The sequence below is a fragment of the Filicampus tigris genome, chromosome 7 (assembly GCF_054856515.1).
Source record: "Filicampus tigris isolate MCC_2025a chromosome 7, RoL_Ftig_1.0, whole genome shotgun sequence".
In the NCBI taxonomy this organism is placed as follows: domain Eukaryota; kingdom Metazoa; phylum Chordata; class Actinopteri; order Syngnathiformes; family Syngnathidae; genus Filicampus; species Filicampus tigris.
Genome location: NC_141223.1, coordinates 23,882,501 through 23,905,133, shown reverse-complemented (window position 1 = coordinate 23,905,133; position 22,633 = coordinate 23,882,501). Strand labels below are relative to the sequence as shown.

The 22,633-nt window shown below is 41.1% G+C and overlaps 1 protein-coding gene across 6 annotated transcripts in view; it reads left to right on the top strand.

The window, feature by feature from the left end:
- Positions 1–834: 834 nt before the first annotated feature.
- Positions 835–22,633, top strand: part of aplp2 (amyloid beta (A4) precursor-like protein 2) — an 89,572-nt gene continuing 67,773 nt past the window's right edge. For 4 of the 6 annotated variants that reach the window (XM_086036236.1, XM_086036234.1, XM_086036235.1 and 1 more), the window contains exon 1: positions 836–1,137. In XM_086036236.1, coding sequence (XP_085892362.1) covers positions 1,066–1,137 — 72 coding nt within the window. In that variant the 5' untranslated portion in view covers positions 836–1,065. Of the gene's footprint in view, positions 1,138–22,633 lie in introns of all 6 variants that reach the window. The other 2 variants (XM_086036239.1, XM_086036238.1) reach the window with 1 other exon arrangement.

Below are 22,633 nucleotides of genomic sequence, written 5' to 3'. Positions count from 1 at the left end.
GGGAAAACTGCTTGAATGGAAGTCTATTAATTTATTTCATTTCGGTGCACTTGGGGGAGAGCGCACTTGGCAACAGCTGAAGATGAAATCTAAAAACATAGTTCAAACAGTTAAGACCTCGGCATAATCTCATGGGGGTATACACTGAAATGATGGTATCTGTAACCAGATAATTTTTTAAAGTAGATATATAGTCTTCTTAAAAAATCTATATGGATTCAGATGATTTTATTTCGTACAACCACTTGATGAAACCCTGAATGGGTTTCCAGCTAATCGCAGGGCACACAGAGAGAAACAAGCATTCACACTCACAATCACACCTAGGGGCAAATTAGAGTCTCCAATCAACCTACCATGCATTATTTTGGAATGTGGGACGAAACCAGAGTAGGCCTACCTACCCCGAGAAAACCCACGCAGGCGCGGTGACTCGGAGAACATGCAAACGCCACATAGGAAGGCCAGGGCCTTCGACCCCTGCGCTGCGAGGTGGATGTCGACCAGACTATTACTGTATTATTATTATTATTATTATTATTATTATTATTATTATTATTATTATTATTATTATTATTATTATTATTATCATCATCATTATTATTATTATTATAAAAAACAAGACAGAAAAAAACAGGGTGGATTCGGAATCAGAGCAAGAAATCATTTCGAAAAGTTTACTTGCTTACAAGACTTACTGCTCTATTGCGACGTTGACCTGTTTGTCCTGCAGTTCCCCGTTGTATGCCAACAGGGGTCGCAGTGCGCGGAGCCCACGGTACGTGCGAGTTTATTGGAGCAGTGAGAGAGGAGGGAGGAGGCACCATCCATGGAGCAGCCTTCCCAATAATCACAGCCCACATTTCCACGACGGAGCCACTGCGTGTGACTAGGTGCCCTCCCAGCTTTTTTTCTCCGGCAGTCCAAACAAGCAGGAGCAGGACTCTGTCCCGCTCACCGAGTGGCGAAAAGCGGATATCGTTGTAGCATTGCCTTGGATCTTTTTAAGTGTGTCTGCTTGACACCGGACAGCTCTGTTCAGGAGTTATTTCCTACTCGTGGAAGATGGGTTGCGTCCCGGTGATATCAGCTCTGGTTTTGACCGTCGTGGTGCCATCGTTGGCCGGATACATCGAGGTACGTTTACGTGTTTTTTCTTTTGTGGTTTTACGCTGACATATTACTACTGTACAGGTATGGCAACACTCTTCTGTGGTTTTATGTACACTTATTACCGTGTATTGGTATTCCAACACTCTTCTGTGGTTTTGTTTGTGCTGAAATGGGTCTGGTCCATTTTGTGTGTGTGTGTGGGGGGGGGGCTGGTTTTGTATGTGTGTGTGTTTTGGTTTGTCAGACTGAAACAGTGACAAATAAGAATAATAATAAGAAACGCCCCCCCCCCGCCCCCCACACCCCTCGTTGGTTTCATTCGAGAATGTGCGTGGTGCAGCGATCAAATGAAAGACGAGTGGCTTTGTCAGGCCTCGGGTGACCACGCAGATAACACACAGTAACCTGCCCGCCTTCATGCTGGCAGTTACAGTATATCTTTAAAACGAAAGAGGAGGTTTTTAATCCACTTGGAGCCTATTTGACCCCCCCCCCCTCCCATAGGCAGACCCCACATGCCGATTTGTCTGCTATATCGTGGTTAGCTATATCGCAGATTTTTGTTACACATAATTTGAGGGTGAAATACGTGTTTTAAAAATGTAGTTGAATAACTTTTAGTATGGTTACAACGAGTTTTTTCTCTATATATTTTATATTCCATACTTACAACAAAATGTGTTTTATGTTTGCAATTAGTTTGTGTTCAAACATGTTCACAATGCTTTTAAAACGTGTGGAGTTTAAAAAAAATATGGTCTCTACTGTATAATGCGCCTATTCCATAAATGATCATTGTACATTTAAACATTGCAGACAAGGGAGCTTAATATTGTTGTTAATCACTGTAGAAGAAGAAATAATGTTGTTCAAGATCTCTTTAACCGTACAGTATCTAATTTAAAATGGCTGACGACAGTAATACTGGCATTTGCCCTTCTCGGTTTTGGGGGCTGTTGTTCTGTCATAGCAACAACCCCTTGAACATTCCTGATTTTTTTACATAAGTAGGCTGATGGTCAAAGTTGCCATTCTCATATTCAGCTTCAGCATTCACCCCCCACCCCACCAAAAATAAAGTAGTTCAATCAAAGGATAGCTGGGGTCAGCATGACATGGTTGAGGTTTAGATTCTTCACCATTTCAGGGATTACTCTTCCGAATCAATTCTGACGGGTTTCTGACAAAAATGGCGTGGCTGAGGTCAGATAATTGTTCAGGCATTCGTTCCTTGTAGTTTCTCAATCCATACTTTTGGAGAATGTCGTGGTTTAATTGGTCGAAGCAAAAACCCTACTGAATTTGAATGCTATGAATACTTTAAACCAGGGATCGGCAACCTGCGGCTCTTTCACCCTTATGTTGCGGCTCTGCGTGGCTTGTGAAAATAAATTATAGGTGTCCGATTGAAGTGTATTGTAACGTCTCCCAAAGACACGACGTCAGACGTAGCTAATTTATCTCCCTTTTTATTATTCATTTCCAACATGGCTAATGTGGGCCGTAGTCGACGCCAACTACAGTGCAACAATTCCGTCATAAGTACACACGGATTTCTGGTCCTTCGCCGTCTGTTCACTGAGGAGTGAGCAAACAGGATTTATCGCTCGCACAGTCCTCCAATCCAGCGAACAAACAATACAGAAAACAATACAATACAATTTTATTTATATAGCGCATTTCATAAGAGCTCGGGCTGTAACAAAGCACTTTACAATACAATGAATAAAACAAAAACAATAAAAGGCTGTAGTACATGTATTAATAAATATAGACATACATAATATATAAAATATAAATAAATAAAGCCAATAAATTGACATAAAACGCTATATACAATTGACACCGGAAAAGAGCCGAAAAATTCTGGTCTGATGAAAAGCCAGAGAAAAGAAATGTGTCTTCAACTGGGTTTTAAAGATGGACAGAGAGGAGCCTTGCCTAACAACCAATGGGAGGTCATTCCAGAGGGAAGGACCAGCGACAGAAAAGGCTCGATCCCCTAAGAGGCTCCGCTTGGTCCTCGGCACCTCGAGCAGTGCCTGGTCCGGAGACCTGAGGCTGCGGGAAGGTGCGTAGGAGTGGAGGAGCTCGGAGAGGTACGCCGGGGCGAGGCCATTTAACCATTTAAAGACAAATAGGAGAATCTTAAATTGAACCCTGAAATGCACTGGGAGCCAGTGAAGGGAGGCCAGAATTGGTGTTATGTGCTCGATCTTCCGAGCTACAGTTAGTAGGCGGGCAGCAGCATTTTGGACCAACTGGAGACTTTTGAGGGAGGACTGGCTGACTCCAAAATAAAGTGCATTGCAGTAATCTAGCCGAGACGTAACAAAGGCATGGATGACTGTTTCTAAGTGCTGATGGGAAAGGAGGGGCTTTACCTTAGCCAGCTGTCTAAGGTGAAAGAAGCTTGACTTTACAACAGCGTTGATTTGCTGGTCCAATTTAAGACCACTGTCCATTTTAAAACCCAAGTTTGAGACCGTTGGCTTTAAATGTGAAGACAGGGGGCCTAGGTCAACAGGGTGGGATGGACATGAGCCACTGGGACAAACTACACAACTTAGCAAAACACAAACGTCACCACAGTAGACATAACCCAATTCGTTACAGTATGTTATTTTTCTCAAAAACGTGCATCATGTCTTCTTAGTTAGTCAAAGTTTTGAACTTCTTTCTTCAGACCTTGTGCAATTTCGGTGATCAGCATTCACCTTCCTCAGAGACGTTTGACAGCACAGGAAACAGCTGGCATGACACGCCTGCTGCCAGTGACACCAAACCTGCACAATATCTTTACAAAGTATTTTGTCCGTGTATAGTTGTAAATTGTAAGATTATTGTGACCTCGAAATATTAAAATAAAATTATATAGTCACTGTCGCCAAATATCTCAGACGTCCAAATATGGTCAAATTATATATATATATTTTTTAAATGACAAATCGATTCTAATGGTTCTACCCTACTTCGTCTGTAATTTTTAGGCAATTCTAGCCAATTTAAAGCGGTGAAGATAGCAAATATTCAAATAAAGCACGATTTCACGGTGTGTGCACACACACACGAAGCAAGAACGAGTGAAAATAGTAAGGTTCGCTGGATTACGTTGACTTGTTTAATTAATATGGATCGATGAGATGCTTCGTTGCAAAAAGACCTCTTCACCTGTGTCGTGAGGTAAGTCTCCGTTTCATTTTAACATGCACCTTAGACGCGGGTTAGTTGGATCATTGTTGTTTTATTTACTGCATCACTCATGGCTTCAAACCTGAAAGAAGGCGTTTTGTGAGCGTTGGAGCCAAAATGAAGATGTATTGTATTGGGCAGGTGTGTTTGCTGGTGTGACGTTTCAAAGGCTGGGGGCACGATGGGGGCTTCACACGAGCGCGGACTTTGAAGTACTCGGATGTCGCTGCTTGGCTTAGTTTTTGTACTCTTTTAATCAATTCAAGTGTCAAATGATTGATTGAATGTATTTTGTAGGTCGTATTATGTGTGCAATAGCAATATAATGTATTATAAAACTTGAATTTAGTGGTGCCTGGCAACTCTAAAAAGCTGGCGTTTTTTGGAGATTAATGTCAAAAAGTGTTTGGGGCTCCCAGAGCTTTAGTTTCCGTGGAAACCGGGTCGAAGTGGCTCTGTGAGGGTAAAAGGTTGCCGACCCCTGGTCTATAATTTACTCACAAAGAAGATCGCCTGTACTTTCCTTGTCGCAAATGAATTTTGAACATGTTCAAAATGTCCTTGTCGCAAATGAATTTTGAACATGTTCAAACGTTGGCGAACGTCTGGCGAACATTTGCGACGTTGAACAAACCCTGACGAACTCTGATGTGAACGCAGCATTCGCTGCCTTCGAAAACACTCGCAATTGTTCGCCGCTCAGGGGTGATGGGGGCTTAAAGGTTGGGAAACTGCAGCCAGCCCGCTTCAACTTCACAACCACCCAAGGTCCACTTTCACACCTAGCTCTGGATTGCACGTGTGACAACAAACCAGACATCTCCAACGTCTCAACCACCCACCAGGCGCCCTCCCCCGTGCGACCAAAAAACGCAGAGCCAAGCAGAATCGATGCCGCCAAGTGGCGGTCGATACCGGACAGACTTCCCCCTCGGGGGTGATTAATGGAGGAAACGCACGGCTCCTCCTGATCAGTCAGTGTGATTGAATGGCAAAATTTTACAATGGCGGCCGGCGGCAGATGAGTCGCATGCCAAGTGCTTTTTATTTATTTTTTTGGGTGTTGTTAAATCGATAGCCAGGTTGAATGGTGCTGTTTGTCTTCTTTGTTTGTTTGGGATTTATTTGCACTCCCAACAGCAAATACATATGACTTCATTGGCCTCTCAGCAGTGTCAATAAACACTTTACAGAGAGAATTCGTGTGGACAAAGCAGTCACGCTCAGAAATAACGCTTGCTCCATGTTACTGGACTAATTATGACACAGAAATCAAATACAGGCAGTCCTCATTTTACGAACGAGTTCCGTTCCTACACTGGCGATGTAACCTGAATTTTGGCGTATGTCGGATTTCACCGTTAAAGTCGAAATTTACATCAAAATGCTTGGTATAAAAGAACGAAAATACATAAAAATAAAAACACAAGATGCTGTATGCAGCATTACTGCTGAGAGGTGGATGTAAAAGAAGGAGAGGAGGGCGAAAAAGGCAAAGATACTGCCGGCACGCAGACACGATCAAGACACTCTGACGCGCATGAACAACCGCAAGGAATGCTGGTCCTTGTAGTACAGGAAGTGCTTGTATGTGGAAGTACATTATTTGGCGCGAAACCCATCGCAAATACACAAGCAGAGGTAAAGAAGCTCAGAGACGCAGCACAAAAGCACACTTTTGGAGCGAGGAGGAAACCGGCTGCTTCATTCATGTGGTGAGTGACATGAATATCAAGTGTTTTATTGACAATTGAAAGTAAGACGCGGAAATGACGTCCATTTCAGTCACTACGCGCTGCTTCGCCGTCACAGTGGCTTATTCAAATGCCGGAGCAACTCCGTCCGCTCATTCATGTAAACGGGATATTCAGAATGTTTCACAAATCAGAATTTTGACCTTAAACCGAATATTAACTGCATGTTAACATAGTCACCATGGTGCTGGGGACAAAAGAAAAGAGGAAGAGGCACAGGCATCGTAAAGTAGGGCTGCTCGATTAAGCGATTTTGAACCGTAACCGAATTTTCTGGATAACACGGTTTTAATAACGCTCAAATCGGTACGTTCGATTTTTATTTTTCATTTATCTAAGCCACCGTAGTTTCCTCTGCATTTCCGCTTCCTCCCACGAGCGCGCAGTCCGAAACAACAACAACAACATCCATGGTTACCGGCGATTCTGCTACGTTTGCTCAGGCAAGTGAGCATTTAGTTAATAAATCGGGCAAAAATAGATCTGTACTGTAGTGTGTTCCCCGCATACAACTCGTGAGCAAGTAACTCAACGTCTGAAAGTCGTCCCTTTTTTTTCTCCTCTACAACAGACCTCTGGTCCAGCCGGACTATGCAACCGTTCTTAAGCTTGACAGTGCATTGAGTTATGGAGTGACAGTTTTGCACTAATCATCGATTTATGTTTAAGTAAGACCAGAAAGGTGAAGCCACCTTGAGCCTGGCTGCCTACCTACCTCACCTGACTGACTGACTTGGTTGACTGACTAGCTGGTTGGCAAAATGACTTGCTGACAGACTGTTTGGTTTACAGATTGACTGACTACCTTTTCTCATGATTAATTTCGTTTCAGATGGTATATGCACTTTCTTCTTTCATTATTAGTTTAAATAAGAACAGATCTGAAGTCTATTGTGTAAGTAAAATGCTGTTAATCCCAATGGATTGTTCTGTGTGTATTAGATTAAATTGACTGGCATTTTGAGTCCAAAGAAAGAAAAATTCAGTTTAAATTAAAGACATTTTTCATTATTTGTATTTTACAAAGAAATCGTAATCGTTATCTGAAAATCGGGTTTGAGAAAAAATAATCAGGATTTTCTTGTCAGGCGAAATCGAATAGCCCTATCGTAAAGTCGAAACATCGTATGTCGCGTACGTCGTAATTCGAGGACTGCCTATAAGTGCAAAACAAAATGTTAAACCAATCACGGCTGACCTGTTTTCTGAATCTGAGCCGTGATTGGTTGTTGTGAGCAGTTCTGATGTCATTTTCAATCGACAGAAGACAAAATGGCCGCCCCCAAACATGGCTAAACACGAGTGGCTTAACACTTATTCTACAAACGCAATATTCATCAGAATGCCCTGTTATATTGAGTTTGGAAATGCATAGTAAAATAGAAAAAAAATATGCATACATACATTGGCATTCACAATTTGTAATAGAATTTAAAAGTCTCATATTATCACAGCTATATTTACCCAGTAAGGTATTTCCCATTACCATTAAACAGTCACGTCAACAGCACTTGACTTGTTGTATTTAAGGTTTAAACGCAAACAAGTGTCGCGTGGTGGCTTCCGCCACGCCACGTCACACCACACCACACTGTGCCGACCTTGACCTTTTGATTGATGGGCTCCCGTGAGGCTTGCTGGGTTGCCGTGTCAGATGTGTTTCATTCCCCGCTCAAGCACTCAGCTGAGTGCAAACACCTTTTTTGTGTGTCAGCTGCCCACCCGCTCTGCACCAACTCAAATCTAACCAAGATGAAATATCTCAAACGAAGGCAAAGACAGATATTTCTTCTTATCAAGCGGTGTTTGTGAAAGAGCATTTCAGTTTGTTCATTTTTTTCTTAAAAGGGCTTAAAGAGGAAGTCAAACTCCCAAAATCTTTACAATAAAATGTTCTATGCGCCTCCAACAGTCTAAACACGGCATTCTGATTACTATTGCGTTTGTGTTGGTATTGTATTGGTTTGAGTTAAGCAGCAAAATCCGCCCGTTTTTGTCCATGCAACCAATCATGGCTCATCTTCAGAAAACAGGTGAGCCGTGATTGGTCGGTACCTGAGCCCTGACCAACTGTGATATTGTTTTCAGTCAACAGCAAGTGACAAAATGGCCGCCCCCTGGGTGGAATTTACTACTTAACTCATAGTCCACAAACCCAATTTCAATCAGAATGTAGGCTTGTCAAAAATATCGATACTTTGGTACTTACTCGATACTAAACATTTTGAAAAGATACAATACTAGCTTGCTGTGGCATCGATATTACCGATACCAAACCACTGACTTCGATACCAACAGCGCTTTGCCAACGTCTGCTCCTAATGGTCTGCTGCTTCCGCACACACTGCCGAAGCCTGCCCCATGCGCCCCTCCCTCCCTGCTCTGCCGAGTGCAGACTGCTCGTCGACTCCCTAGTTAGCCGCACGCATGAGCTACAAACAAAGTACGACCGATTAAAAAAAAAAAAGTGTGCGGCCCGGGCTCCTGCAGCCGAAGATGTGTCACAATAGCAGGGAAGCTCGCCCCACTCGATCTGCCGTGGGCCTTTCGGTCAGCCCCTCCGCTCACTTCGTACCGGCTGGCAAGCGCGGGCGTCGGCTTCTATGAGCGTGCGCCTGGCCCTTCCCACGGATCTCCCCAGCAGCCGCCGCGGTCATCATATGTTTACATAGACTGCTTAGATTAGATAGACTTCCTTGCTTGCCCATAAAATGCAGCGTTGTGTTTGTCATATATATTTTCTTTCTAAAGCAAGACAAGGTTAGCCAAGTGTTCAGTAGCATGTTTTCAGTAACAGTTGCATTATTGCATTGTCTTCTTCTCAAAAATAAAGCTCTTGGGAAAAATAATACGAGATAATAATGCAAAAAAATGTATTAAAATAAATACCGGTTAAAAACAGCCCTTTGAGTAATCCATGCTAAAGTTCACAAATAGTAAAAAGTTCATGAAATTGAAGAACAGACAAGTTCATGTGATTTGTCTAAAAAATAAATCCTTCTATTTTTTTTTTTTGTTAAGAATCGGAATTGTGAATCGTTAGGAACCAGAATCGAATCAAAACGCCCAACCCTACCTGCTACTGTTCTGGATAGCCAATAACTGAAAGTATTTTATTCATTCATTATCCATACCACTTATCCTCACAAGGGTCGCGGGCGCGCTGGAGCCTATCCCAGCAGTCTTCGGGCAGTAGGCGGGGGACACCCTGAATTGGTTGCCAGCCAATCGCAGGGCACACAGAGACAAACATCCGCACTCACAATCACACCTAGCGGCAATTTAGAGTGTCCAATCAACTAACCATGCATGTTTTTGGAATGTGGGAGGAAACCGGAGTACCCGGAGGAAACCCACGCAGGCACGGGGAGAACATGCAAACTCCACACAGGGAGGCCGGAGCCGGGATCGAACCCACGACCTCTGAACTGTGAGGCGGACGTGCTAACCAGTCGACCACCGTGCCGCCGAAAGTATTTTAATTGATTTTATTTTATTTTTTTATTATTACTATTATTATTATCTGTGACTTGTTGGTTTGCCTTAATAGATAAACATGTGGGTCTAGATACTCAGGCAATTTACAGATTTTTTTGTCAATTTATGTTACTGTAAGTGGTGGGTGTTATTCTTTTTCACTACCTCAAACAACTTGAAAATGATGTGCCATTGGTCTTGCACAGTATGGTTATTTCTTTGCACTAGTTCAGACAATTTACAGATTAATAATTGTTGGGGTTTTTTTGTGCGTTTTGTTCTTTGCACTACCCCAGGCTCAGACAACTTAAAATGTGTCATTGGTTCCAGGCATTGATTGTACAGAGGGTTGTCGAAGTTAAATACTGAAGTTGTACTATTTTTTTGCACAACCTCTTAAAAAAACTATTGTATTAATGATAATTGAAATTTTTGGCGATAAATAAGTTTTACAGTCAAAAAAAAAAAGCCTGTCCTTTAATTTGTTCCGTGTGGTATTGAAATGGTATCGAGTATCGATACTGAACTGGGTATCGGTATCGAAGTTGAAATTCTAGTATCGTGACAAGCATATCAGAATGTCATGTTTAAACTTTAGAACATATTATTTTAAAGAAAATTTTGGGGTTGACTTCCGCTTTAATGAAGTATTGTAATTTATTGAGAAGTTAATCTTAAAATAAGAAATCAGTCATTTGCTGGGGATTATTTGCTATACTGCAGGATTTTGCGATGATTATTTTTCAGTTGACTTTGTTTCACTTCACCTAAGCTGGACAAAGGCTTCTCTCCATTAATGTAAACACCATTAGCTAACTGTAAATGTTAGAATGTTAGAAAGTGTACAAAGCGCGAATATAGACACAGTCGCTGGTGCACGTTAGGTCGCTTTATTGAACAAATGGTAACAAAATCCAGTAAACAAGCACACTTTTAAAGGAGTTGCCGATGGCCTCAACTGACGCTGTCAATTGACACGCAGAGTGACAAACTGGCCAGTTGACAGCTAGCCAACTCTACATTCTCATTCGCTGACTTCCATGTCACTCAACAGGTCTTTTGTAGGCCCACACATTCATATTCACTATCAGAGATTCTACAGTGTAGAATGTGACTACGGCGACCCCAGGCGGACCTGAATACTACCTGTACCTCACACGCATATATTTAGGTATTATTATTATAATGCATCTTTAAAGTATATGTAATTTATGAACATAAACGTCCAGTAACTTCTTTGCGGATTTCGCCTATTGAGGGGCGGTGGGGGAAGGCGGCGATCGGCAGTGCGGCAGCGTCTGGAACGTAAACCCCGAGATAATTGAGGGATTACTGTTCCTAGACTTTTCACATTTATGATTTCTTCACTTTTTCAGACCTGATGACCTAATTTACCAAACTACTCTGGCCCCAACAGATAATTCTTGGGAATACGAAGTCGAATTATTTAGATTTGTATCATGCAATTTAGTTTTGCAATATTTTATTGTCATTATTGTGAATAAGTATGCTATTCTAGTCAGTACACTGCAGGTAATGTAGCGCATAGTCTTGGAAACATACAATAACAAACTACAGTTTCCCATTTACATACTTTTCCAGAACTGCAAATGTGTCAAATCAAATTCTGTACTGTCCATACTTTTACAGTGTTAGCCTAATGGCACAGTTGCGTTAGTCATATTTTTGGAAAACAAGAAAAAACACAGCAAGTTTATTGGTATTTTTCATTGGTTTGGTAACAATAAGATGAAAATGACTTTTATTGACAATTATGCCATTAGGCTAACAATAGGCACCCTGATAATTCTACAGATAAATATAGTCGTTTTTAAAACTTCAGTACTTGTTTTTTTAGGTTAACTTGTTTCCAAATCAAACTTCCCTGTTTTATCTGCAGATCATTTTATTCTAAATATATGAATCTATTCCTCACTTCATTTCTCTGCCTATGTTTCTTTCCTGTGTCCTTCCTCATCAGCAGTGCTGGCCGTCTTTACGGCATTGCCTGCACGAGGCCTTCTGACCTTGTGATTGGCCGCTGGGTTCAGCTCGGCCTTTTCCTTTCGGATTAAGGGCATAGCGGTTAATGCTATCCGTACATTTTTTTCCAGTCGGACCGCTTATCTCGCCCCGGTGTTGAAACGTCACGTACAAATGAACACGTTGCGCAACACATAACGTTCGATTTGCCAGCCAGCGACGGCGCCGAGCAGGTTGTCGGTTACATCTCTTGACGCCGTCTCAAATAACAGCCGTAGGCTCTAAGGTCATGGCAACACATGCAGGTAATGCTGTATGTTGAAGCAGTACAGTAATCCCTCGTGAAGAGCTGGGGATTACAGGGACAGAGCCATGCCACAAAAAATGTTTGCCTAAATCAATTGCTTGAATCCTAAGGATACCACAAGCTATTATCGCAAACCATTTAATCGTTTCAAAGTAATTTCACAACATTACCCTTGAAATGAAATGGCTTACAGATCATATAAAAAAAAAAAAAAGAAGCACCCTACTGTATGTGTTTAATACTCAGTCACACACTCCATTCCGGGAGAACAGTATAACACAAAGACAATGAGCACACACCCGCAGCAGCTGCTGTCGGCCACAGCTCATGGCCAGACGCTCACACACAGACTCATTGGCGTCACATGCCACCCCACCAAGCCCCGCCTCTTAAAGGCACATGCATGTAAACAGACACTAGAATACATACAGCTTTTTTCTGTACATGTGTTTGCATGTATTTTTGCTGTGCTCAAAAACATTTGCAGTATGTTTTAATATGTTTAAATTTGTTTAAAGTGTCTGTAAGTGGGAAAACTATTTCTAAAAAATGATTTGAACTCACCATATTATAGATTTTCACATGTTGTGGGTTGGTCTAGATTACGTATCCCCTGCAATAAACAGGTTCTCCACTACTTTCCTATTTAGAGCGCAAGTAGTTGTGGATAAGTTGTGCAGGGGGGAAAAAAAACCCCACACTCCATTCACTCTCACGTTTACGTATACAGTCAAAGTTGGTACATGTTTTCTCATGTGTCTCAGGACTTTTGACTGCTGCTGAATGTGCTGTTTTATTTATAGGGCTCAACAATTAATGGGATTCAAATCAACATCGCAATGCAGTAGAATTTAGTACATTTTCTAATCGTAAAGGGTGCAATTTTTAATATGCCTGTCCTGTAGTTTGAGCCCCTCTAGTATTGAAACAACAAGCAACTATAACAAAATGAACGCTTCGGATGTTCATTTGCCTTTATTTAAACGTAAGCCTAACCTATAAGACCAAACCATATACTTTATGTATAATAAATCTGAGATTGTTTATCGTAATACATATTAGGGCTGGATTTAAATCGAATCAAATCAATTTTTCTTTTCATAGCCCGTAATCAATTCATAAAACCATATATCGACCCATTTAATATGCCTTTTACCCATAAATTCATGTCACTTCTCTCATCAAGATCTCGTCACTACGTGAGGGTAACAATATGGCGGAAGCACTGTAGTCAGCGCCAACAAGCTTGAAGGCAGATGTCTGGAAGTTTGGGGTTTTAAAAAAACACAAAGGCAGCAATGAACTTAAACTTTGTGAGACACTCACAGCAATGTGAATGTCAAGAGTTTACAGACATAGCTTGCCCTGTGGTTGGAATTGATTTCAATTATTATTTATTGTTTTTATCAGGTCATGTTCAATAAAACATGCATGATTAATGTAATTGCATTGAGTTAAATTCTTAATGTAAATATTCAAATTCCTACATACTAATGCACCAAATTTGCTTCTTCTGAGAATGTCTTCCATATGAAAGTAAAATTGGTACTGTGTGAAACCCTTGACTGAATCGAAATTCGATAAAAGTGACTTGTAAATCGAATTGAATCAAGCTTTTGTGAATTGAATCGAAACCATTTTGGAAATATGAATCGATTCCCAGTGTTTGTTAAAAAAATGCATGGGAAGAAAAAAATGCATGGGAAGAGGAGCTTGAAAAAAATAATCACATATTAAATTACAATCACAATATTATGGGGGAAAACAATCGCAATTAGATCATTAAAAATATTGTTTAAACCTCATTATTTCTCATTCATTTTATTTGCGGGTAAGTTAACTTATTCATTCCCATGGATATATTTTTGTCTTTTACATTTTTTCACATGTCATCGTAAAGGAGGGCTCTAAAAATGGCCGGCTTTGAATGAGATAAACACAACGTGTTATCTTTGTTTACTTTCATTTTCTATGGCTTCTAAATTGTAGATTTCTCATGTATCCAGTTTTGTTTGTGGGTTAAATTGGCATGCAATAAAGTGTTTGCGTATATGACATATACTGTAGTGTAGGTAAAGAAGAAGTGGGATTGGATTTACAATATTTGTTCAGAAAGAAATGGCCTAAATTAGACATTTATGTCTGCCTTTTTAGCCCGTTGCTTTGCTGCCATGGGCGGAAATTGCCTTCAATATGAAATACTTTATTATAGAGTATAATAAAAGTAAGATAACAGCAGAGTATGTTTTTTATCCAATTTTCTTAGTCATTTTTTCTAATATCACATATGAGAACCACAACATAACTTAACTTCATTTGAACAAATTGTTCATGATAAAGGATTCATAATTGATCCAAACTTTTCCATCCCTAATGACAATGTCGATATTTTTAGCTTGTATTGATCACACAAATGACATAAGCTTGACTCTCAATTAACCTATGCCTCAGTGAACGTCACCTCAGCCTGACTGCCCAACAGTACATTATAGATTGCAATCATTCCAGAGCAATCATACGTTTGAATACTTTTGAGTGCCGCAGTTTACCAGTTTTTCCAGGTACATGCTGTTATTTGGGAAAAATTTTGCTCTGAATTGCGAGCAAAAATTTTAGATCCAAATGATAGATTTTAATTGTGAACTTTTTTTCTATATTGATCGATTGATCAACAACTAATCGCTTATCAAATTAATGAATAAATATTTTGATAATCGATTAATCGTCTAGAGACCTTGTTGAATTTAAAATTAACCAAATCCTTCTAATTTCACCCTCTGGTAGGGTTGGATGATTAATCGAAATTTAAATTTTGATTTCGATTTTGGCTTCTCTCGATCTTTAAAACGTTATAATCGAAGAAAAACGATTCATGTGCAGAACGGCGCGGTGCACTTACAAATTCTCGGCATTATGAAAGCACCGTAAATACACCATGTTGCTTGCATAGCAAATGTGTAGCGTGTATGTGATTCTGCCGTTCCTGAGTGTCCTTTAAGCTGTTTAATGACACCACTGTTAGTTTACTGTAAAACCAGAGCTTTTTAAAAAAGGCTCGACGAAGCATGGCCGGAAGTGGATTTTAGTCCGGCCCACTAATCGTCCCTCACGCGTTTGACGTGGTCGCGAGGCGGCCACATTTCATCTCCGCCTACTTAGTGAAAGGCTTCTTTTTAGGCTTCTTTCTACTCCCGCGTTGGCGCCACGCCCCCCGACTTGGAACTTAACTGTTTCAAAACAACTTTTGTCCGGGAGTATATTAAGCTGCGCTCAGCACTCAAGTATGACGCTGCCACATCAAGGTGGAGTTCATGCACTTCTTCTGGCGTCTTTCCTACTTCCGAAAATACGCCGTAGCAAACCTGCTGTGTGTAGTGATTTGCTGGTATGCTTTTATTTTGAAGGCCATGAACGAAGGGAAGTCTGGAAAATAACTAAGTAACTTGTTAAATACAACTTCTGGCCGTCTGTTGGACCCAAATAACTATACAAATGACAAAACCAACCTAGGGGCTCGCAATGGAAGTAAGCACACGCAGTTGGGTAAGTAGTAAAGTACTAGTGGCGCATTGTAAAGCTTGTTCACAGCGGGTTCGAATAGTAAATTAGCCAGCTAACGATTCTTAAAAAGCCTCTGCCGTTAGTCAGTCAAAAGTCTCTCCCGCGGCGATGTCAATCACGCACACTTTTTTTTGGGGGGGGGGGGGGGGGGAATGGGGCGGGGGGTGATAATTTTTATGAATAAGGGTGGATGGTCGCGGCCGGAAGGGTACCCAGGTCAAGGGTGGAGGGTCGCGGCCGGACCGGCAAAGTAGGGTCAAGTGCCCAGCTCTGTGTAAAACTAAACACACAACTAAAATAATTACACACATTGTATATTTAAATACAAAATATGCGTTGTTTTTAAAACATCGCTAGCGCTAATGCTAAAGTGAACGGAAGATCCCATTCAAATGATAATGGGTAATTAGTAATTAATGTAATTAATTGTATTAGCTGTCATGATTTCAATCGCAATCCAAATAATCGTGATTATTATTTTTTTCCCCATAATCATCCAGCCCTACCCTCTGTACAGTAATTATTCTCCGGTTTTTGTAGTCCTCAATGAAAGCCGGCTTATTATCTTCGTGTTGAATCAAAATGAGACATTTACAAACCTCTGCTTTTATCTTGAAAAACAATGATCAACATTTTCTCACATTAGGGACCAAACCAGTAACTGAATCATCATTAATTTATGTTGCATTTCTGTATTGTCAATTTGAAGTAATGTCCTGTTTTTGAATAAATTGATGAATTCTTTATTTAACCAGGTACCAGGTAGGGCCATGGACAACAGTTTTTCATTTATGACTCTGACCTGGGAGCAATTTAGTGTTCAGTGTTTTGCCCAAGAACAGTCGGAGCAGGGATTCAAACTGCTGACCCTTCAATCACTGGACGACATGCTCTACCAACTAAGCTATTAATCCGATTCATCAACAAAATAACTGTTACTGGAAGCCCTACTACATTTTATGTCATACTATGTTTTCATAAAGCTGAACATTATAGAGTGCTAATTTCCTAATTAAAAACAAGGCCGCCAACAGTTTTCGCCTTGTCTGGTTTATGCTGGTGCATTCATCCAAGTGTGTATGTGGCAGACAGGATAAGAGTTGAGAGCATGGCAGAAGAATGCTTGCTACCTTGCGTAAGACCTTTTGTTTGGGGAATGACCCAAGGCTTTTTTTGTGTGAGGAGTGTTGGTGGCAGATAAATCAATCCCCCACCAATCCCCAAACAGCTGTTTGGATTGCCGATCATGTCCTTGTTTGCCGGGCCGCCTTGTCACCTTCTGTCATGTCAATCATCTGCTGCCCCCGCTGCCCTTCACCAGCGGATTAGCAGGTAAAAGCTTGTTTTCAATTGTTGCGAATCCTCTTAAGTGACTAGAAAAAAAAAAAACTCAAGTGCTCAAATAGGGAGGACAAAGTCTCAATTGCACTCGGCGGTACTTTTGTTTCAGTTGGCGGAAAAAAAGCATTTTCACATTTTTTGGCCACGTTTTTAGATTTAGCATGCAATGGGGGGACCATGTTTTGTAACAGCACAATTTTAGGAACTAAAAGTGGCTTATTTTAATAGATAAAAATATTACAATAACAAATTCACATTTACAAAAATAATTGTAGTGTCATGACAATTGTATTTTTTCAAGATAAATGTGGAATCTTTACATATACGAAGACGCAATTTGTCAGGATAAAGAAATCATCATCTTACGTGAATAATGTCATATTTTCAAGATAAAGTTGCAACACATTCGTAGTTTGGCAAATTCACTAATTTATGGATTTGTTTTGGGAGACAATCCCCTGTATATGTGGAAACCAGAGATGGACATTTTACCCTATTTTGCTTGTCCATGCTCTGCCCGTGACCTGGGCACCCTTCCGTCATCGTCCCTCCGTCCTTATTCACAAAAATAATCATCCTCCGACTCCTTCCGTCATCATCCTTTTAAAGTGCTTCCGTACTTGCTTCCGCTATGATATCAAAGTCAAAGCTTAACAAGAGATGTCATATTAATGTACTGATAGGTCACAATTAGGTATGGGCCCAAAAAAATATCTTTATTTTAAAAAAAAAACTCTAACGATAATTTGACGATATTCTTCAAAAAATATTTTAAATCTGCACTTGCTTCACAGACCAATTGTGGATAGATGGTGTTTGTGAACAACATCTCTTTTAAATTGCTAAATACAGCTTCTGCAAAACATAATGATATGCTGTGACAATATTTAACAATAAAAAAACAAAAAATTATGTATTGACTTGATTTTGGGGAATACTGTATTTATGTCATTGAAATGTCTCTGCTGTTATTCCATAATGATGTGACATTTTGAGCTGCAGTAAGTACTGGTGTACCACTGCCAACTACAATCAGAATGAGAGAGCAATCAGAATGAGAAAAAGGTGTTAACTACAGCAATCAGAATGGGAAAAATGCATGTGATATGTGACGTGTGACGAAGTGTCACCCAGAGAGAGAAAAAAAAGACGTCGTCATGACAACACTCATTGTCATACATTGGCCACCGTATTCAGAATAAAGTTGAATAACAAAGCTGCAATTTACCGAAAAGTGCATTTTCCCACTCATTCATCACTGTGGTATGCAGACTTGTGACTTTATTCATGTTTGGCTGTATGCTGGCGTCACACTAATAAGCCGCCGTAGTTTGCGCCACATGCCTCAGGAATACAGGCTAGTTATGAATGATGCGGGATAAAAGCATGTAAACTGAATGTTAACCGAACATCTAGGCTGTCACATTTGACTCGCTCGCTAAAGTACTGGGCGTGTGTGTGCGTGCATGCATTTGTGTTTGTTGGTTCAATTCGGCGACTTTTTTCTGAGTGTGTGTGTGTGTGTGTTTACTAAGCTTTTGTTTAGCATGCTTGCGCGGTCGCCATGTTTTCCTCGTAATCCATATGGCCCGTGGTGGAACAGAATTGCTCTTCCCGGTGACCGTTTTGGCACATCGAACAATGTTATTTGCACACACGTCAGTTTTGTCAAGCTCAAACCATTTACAGACTACGGACGACGTGGACTTGCGCCTTGCTATTATTCCCCGCTGGACACTCCTCCATACTTGAAACGATGCGGCTGCATTGCGGACAGAGTCCTGCCCGCTGATTCTGCGAATGATTATCACTTCCTCCTCCTCTGCCATCAATGCACCCCGATTCGCCGAATGAGGATTTCAGCATTTCTTCATACTTTGCGGCCATCGACTAACTCGTTATGCTTTTCGAGGTAGTATCAATACTCGATAATGTAAAATTACACATCGTGAAAGCAAGATTGACGATGATATCGATGACGATATATATCGCCCACCTCTAGTCACAATCATATCAGAGTTTCAATCGGTGTGTATAAATGTAGATTAACTTCACTTTTTAAAATGATCCAGCATAATAATTTATTGTTAATTATTTTATGGACCCCTAAGATATAGCTCACAGACCCCTGGGTGTCCGGGAACCCTGTCTTGAACACCCCCAATTATTTGATTGCGGGATTTCTGAGTAAAATATCAGACACTTGGGCAGCATCTCATCTTTACTGGATTCCGTGTAAAAGGCATAGGTGACTAAATGATGCGTTTTGGGGCCGTGATGCGTCAATTTTGCATAATCTTTGCGTGAAAAAGGCTCCAATTTTGTGGACCTACCAACTGCAACATCATCCTGCAGAGTGGAAGTGGTGTTTAGAGCAGAACAATGGCCTGTGACCAGCAGCAGGGAAGGAATTATTATCCCCCCCTCTCAAAGCCTCCTTTTTTTGCCGCCCGCCTGGTTTCACCGCCTCTCTTCCTTCCTCCGCTCGTCTTCCCGCAGTGACTGCACCCTCAGACACGCTCATAAAAGCTCATCGTGCGAATTTGAAAGCAAAAGCCTCATCAGGCGAGCCTTGTTCTCGCTGTGACTGCCTTTGTCTCGCTCGGCTGTGGGTTGATTATCTGGTAAGACGGCGGCCCCCAACTGCCGGACTGCACAGAGGGATGAACAAAAAATATTAAACTCATCATCAGAGATCAAAAAGTAATTTCATTTAGCTTTGGTGACGATAAAATGCGTATGGTATCTTGCAATTTTAAAAGGACAATTTGTAATTTTGTTACTCATTTTAGTAAGGAACATGAAGTAGATGCACGTTAAAATGAGTCCGGACCCCCTGGCCTCAGGTTGCAATAATCCCTGAATTAAAAAAAATAAATTAAAAAATGGAAAAGTTCTATGGGAATGAACATGAATATTTTTAGGGGGTCTCACACATATAATGTAGTATAATCCACAGATAGCAGGATGGGGAAACTCACACTTGTTGTAGCAAAATGCCACCCAGCCACAGGACAAGCAAACAAGGTGAGTGGCTGGTTTAGTGGAAAAAAACGTTACAGCTGCCTGGGCGCTTTCATCGCTTTATTGAACAAACAGTAACAAAATAAACACATAATAAGCATGTTTATACACAAGCTAATAGCGCTAACCCTAACGCTGCCCCTTGAAGTCAGCTGGGATGGGCTCCAGCTCACGCGTGACCCCCAATTAGGACAAGACGTATAGAAAACGGACGGACGGACATGCGGGGGCCTGTGCCGTACAAAACAAGAACATCCTTGGTGCTCCCCTTTCCTTTTTTTTTTTTTTTTTTTTTTTTTACGAAACATGCAACTCAGTTAGTCATATGTAGGACAACATGGCTGCTGAGCACACCTGTGCGGCCTCGGAACAGCTGCGCGGCGATATCCTTTGTGCGCCCGGGCATGCAGGAATGCATCGCTTTGTGCCCGTATTGTGCTGCGAGTGAGCTCTCTTCCTGCCATGGAGTGAGTCGCTAGACAAAAACACCCCCCCCCCCCTCCTCCACACACACGCACACACGACCCACTACCAATAACGCCGCTGGAAGCATCGCCGCCTCTCTTGACTTTATTATTTCATGCTTTCTCCGCTGGGGGATGCGAGGCAACGCTGGCGGTTTAAACCCACTCACCCCTCCGTCTGTGTGCGCACGCTTTTATTCCATTAATAAAACATCAAGTGGAATGTCTCCGAGTGATAGAGCACTTGTCAAGCCTGCCTCGAGTCCATCTGTCCCCAAACATTCCTTGTCTGTCCGTTCGTGAGGACATCAGTCCCCTGCAGACTGACGACACTGATTAGCTCGCCCTTCCTAGCATGCTCCTGTAGGATGGAACACACGGACATGTTTCCTCTCAGGACGAGGTGACAGGAATAGAAGGAGGAAATAATAGTAGGGACTGGCAGGGAATAGAGCACGATGGGATGGCGTTACTGCAACAGAATCTGAATAAAGTATCCATCTATCTGTAAAAGAAGAGGAAACAGAAGATAGCAAGGATATCAAAGGATCAAGGTGGAATAGTGAAGCAGGTGGTGGAAGGGAATAAAAGCTGAATGAATGTCGGGAAGCCTGCAAAGGAAGGTGGCAATATGAGAGGATGCAGTGGGGGTGGTAAATGAGTGGGAGTGTTTCAGAATAAAAGGGAATAGTGTTGGAAGCTGGAATATAATGGGTAGATGCAGTGATAACTGATGAGGAAGCAAAATCAATGTGGAATAAGGGAGGAAGTGGTGGTGGAAGGAATTAAAAGAATGAAGTAGGGATAGACCGATTATCGGCCGGGCCGATTATCGGGACCGATATTTGACTTTTTGACGAATATCAGCATCGGCCTTTTTTAAAACTCCGATGGCCGATAATAAATCAATTTAAAACTGTGGAAATCAAAACAAAGATATGTGAATGTTTAACATTTCTGTCATTTGGACATTTTGAAATTTACTGTATAAAACTACGTGGAGCTGTTTAAGTTTTCCTTTATCCTTTTTAAGAGATGCTGACAATCCTGGGTGCTCCCTGAACTTTTTGTTAGAATTTTATAACAGATGTATACTGTCAAAAATTTCTTGTAATAATGATTTTTTTTTTTTAAATCACCATTATGCAAACTTGAAACATTGTTCAATAAGCATGCTTAACGACGTTACAACAAAGTTAAGAGTAAATTTTCCTTTAGATTTTGATGCCAATATTTTCCTTTTCATTGAAAATGAATATCGGCTCCAAATATCGGTTATCGGCCTCCTTTAATATGAATAATCGGCATCGGTATCGGCCCTGAAAAAAGCATATCGGTCCATCTCTAGAATGAAGCATGTGAGAATGTAAAAGACGGTAGCAGAAATAGAGGAGCAGGTGGCAGAAATGTAAAGAAGGAAGAGTCAATATAATAGGAGGCAGGAATACGACTTGTTGGCTGTGGTCAAAGGTGGAGGGAACACATGTTTCTTGTCAGCACTCCTCCCCGTTGCACGTCAAGTCGCTGCTAATCAGTGACGATGCTATCATGTGACACACTGATACAACATACTGTACTTAACTCGTTGTTACCCGACATTAAACCAAGCCGCATGTCATGTTAAATCAGTGTCACTGTGGATATGCTGTATCTTACTTAGACTCAGGGTGTCCCCAACAGATGTACTCACTCTTTTGCTGGCCATTGCTCACAAAGTGACCCCTTGCTATATTGCGATTAATCTGTCGCACCTCCGCTATACAGTGGTACCTCTACTTACGAACGTCTTTTCATACAAAATTTTCAAGTTACGAAACACCTCAACAGGAAAATATTGCCTATTGTTACGAAAGAAATTTCAAGAAAGGTAAAAATACAGTATGGGCTGCTACTCGCAGCTCCAGAGTTTCCTGAACGCAACATACTCATAGCTGCTCTGCCATTGGCTATTACCTAGCATCTTCATGGCATCCCGTTGGCTAAGAGGGACCTCTACCGTATGTGTCTATGTGTGTAGATAGACAGGTAGTTTGATAGATATGTGATAGATATGTCTATGCAGCGTCCTCGTCATTTGCCCCCTCGGGCCATGAGGTTTTACGATAGAAAAAAAGAAGAAAAATCGTTTTTTTTGTCCATACAAACAAAGCAAGAGATAATAGAAAAGTATGAAAAAGGGATTCCTTTGGTTGATCTCGCCAAAGACTATGACTGTAATGTATCGACAGTCGCCACATTATTAAATCAGTTCCTTACAAAACGCCAGGCAAAAACCACTTCTGAGAGAGAACATGAACCAAAGAGGGCAAAAAGCGATGAGGACAGCAATTAAAAGGTAAACGACCATCATTTTTATTCTTTACTCTATTCTTTGTTTTTTTACATTATGCACAACTCTCATTTATTGTGCAATAATC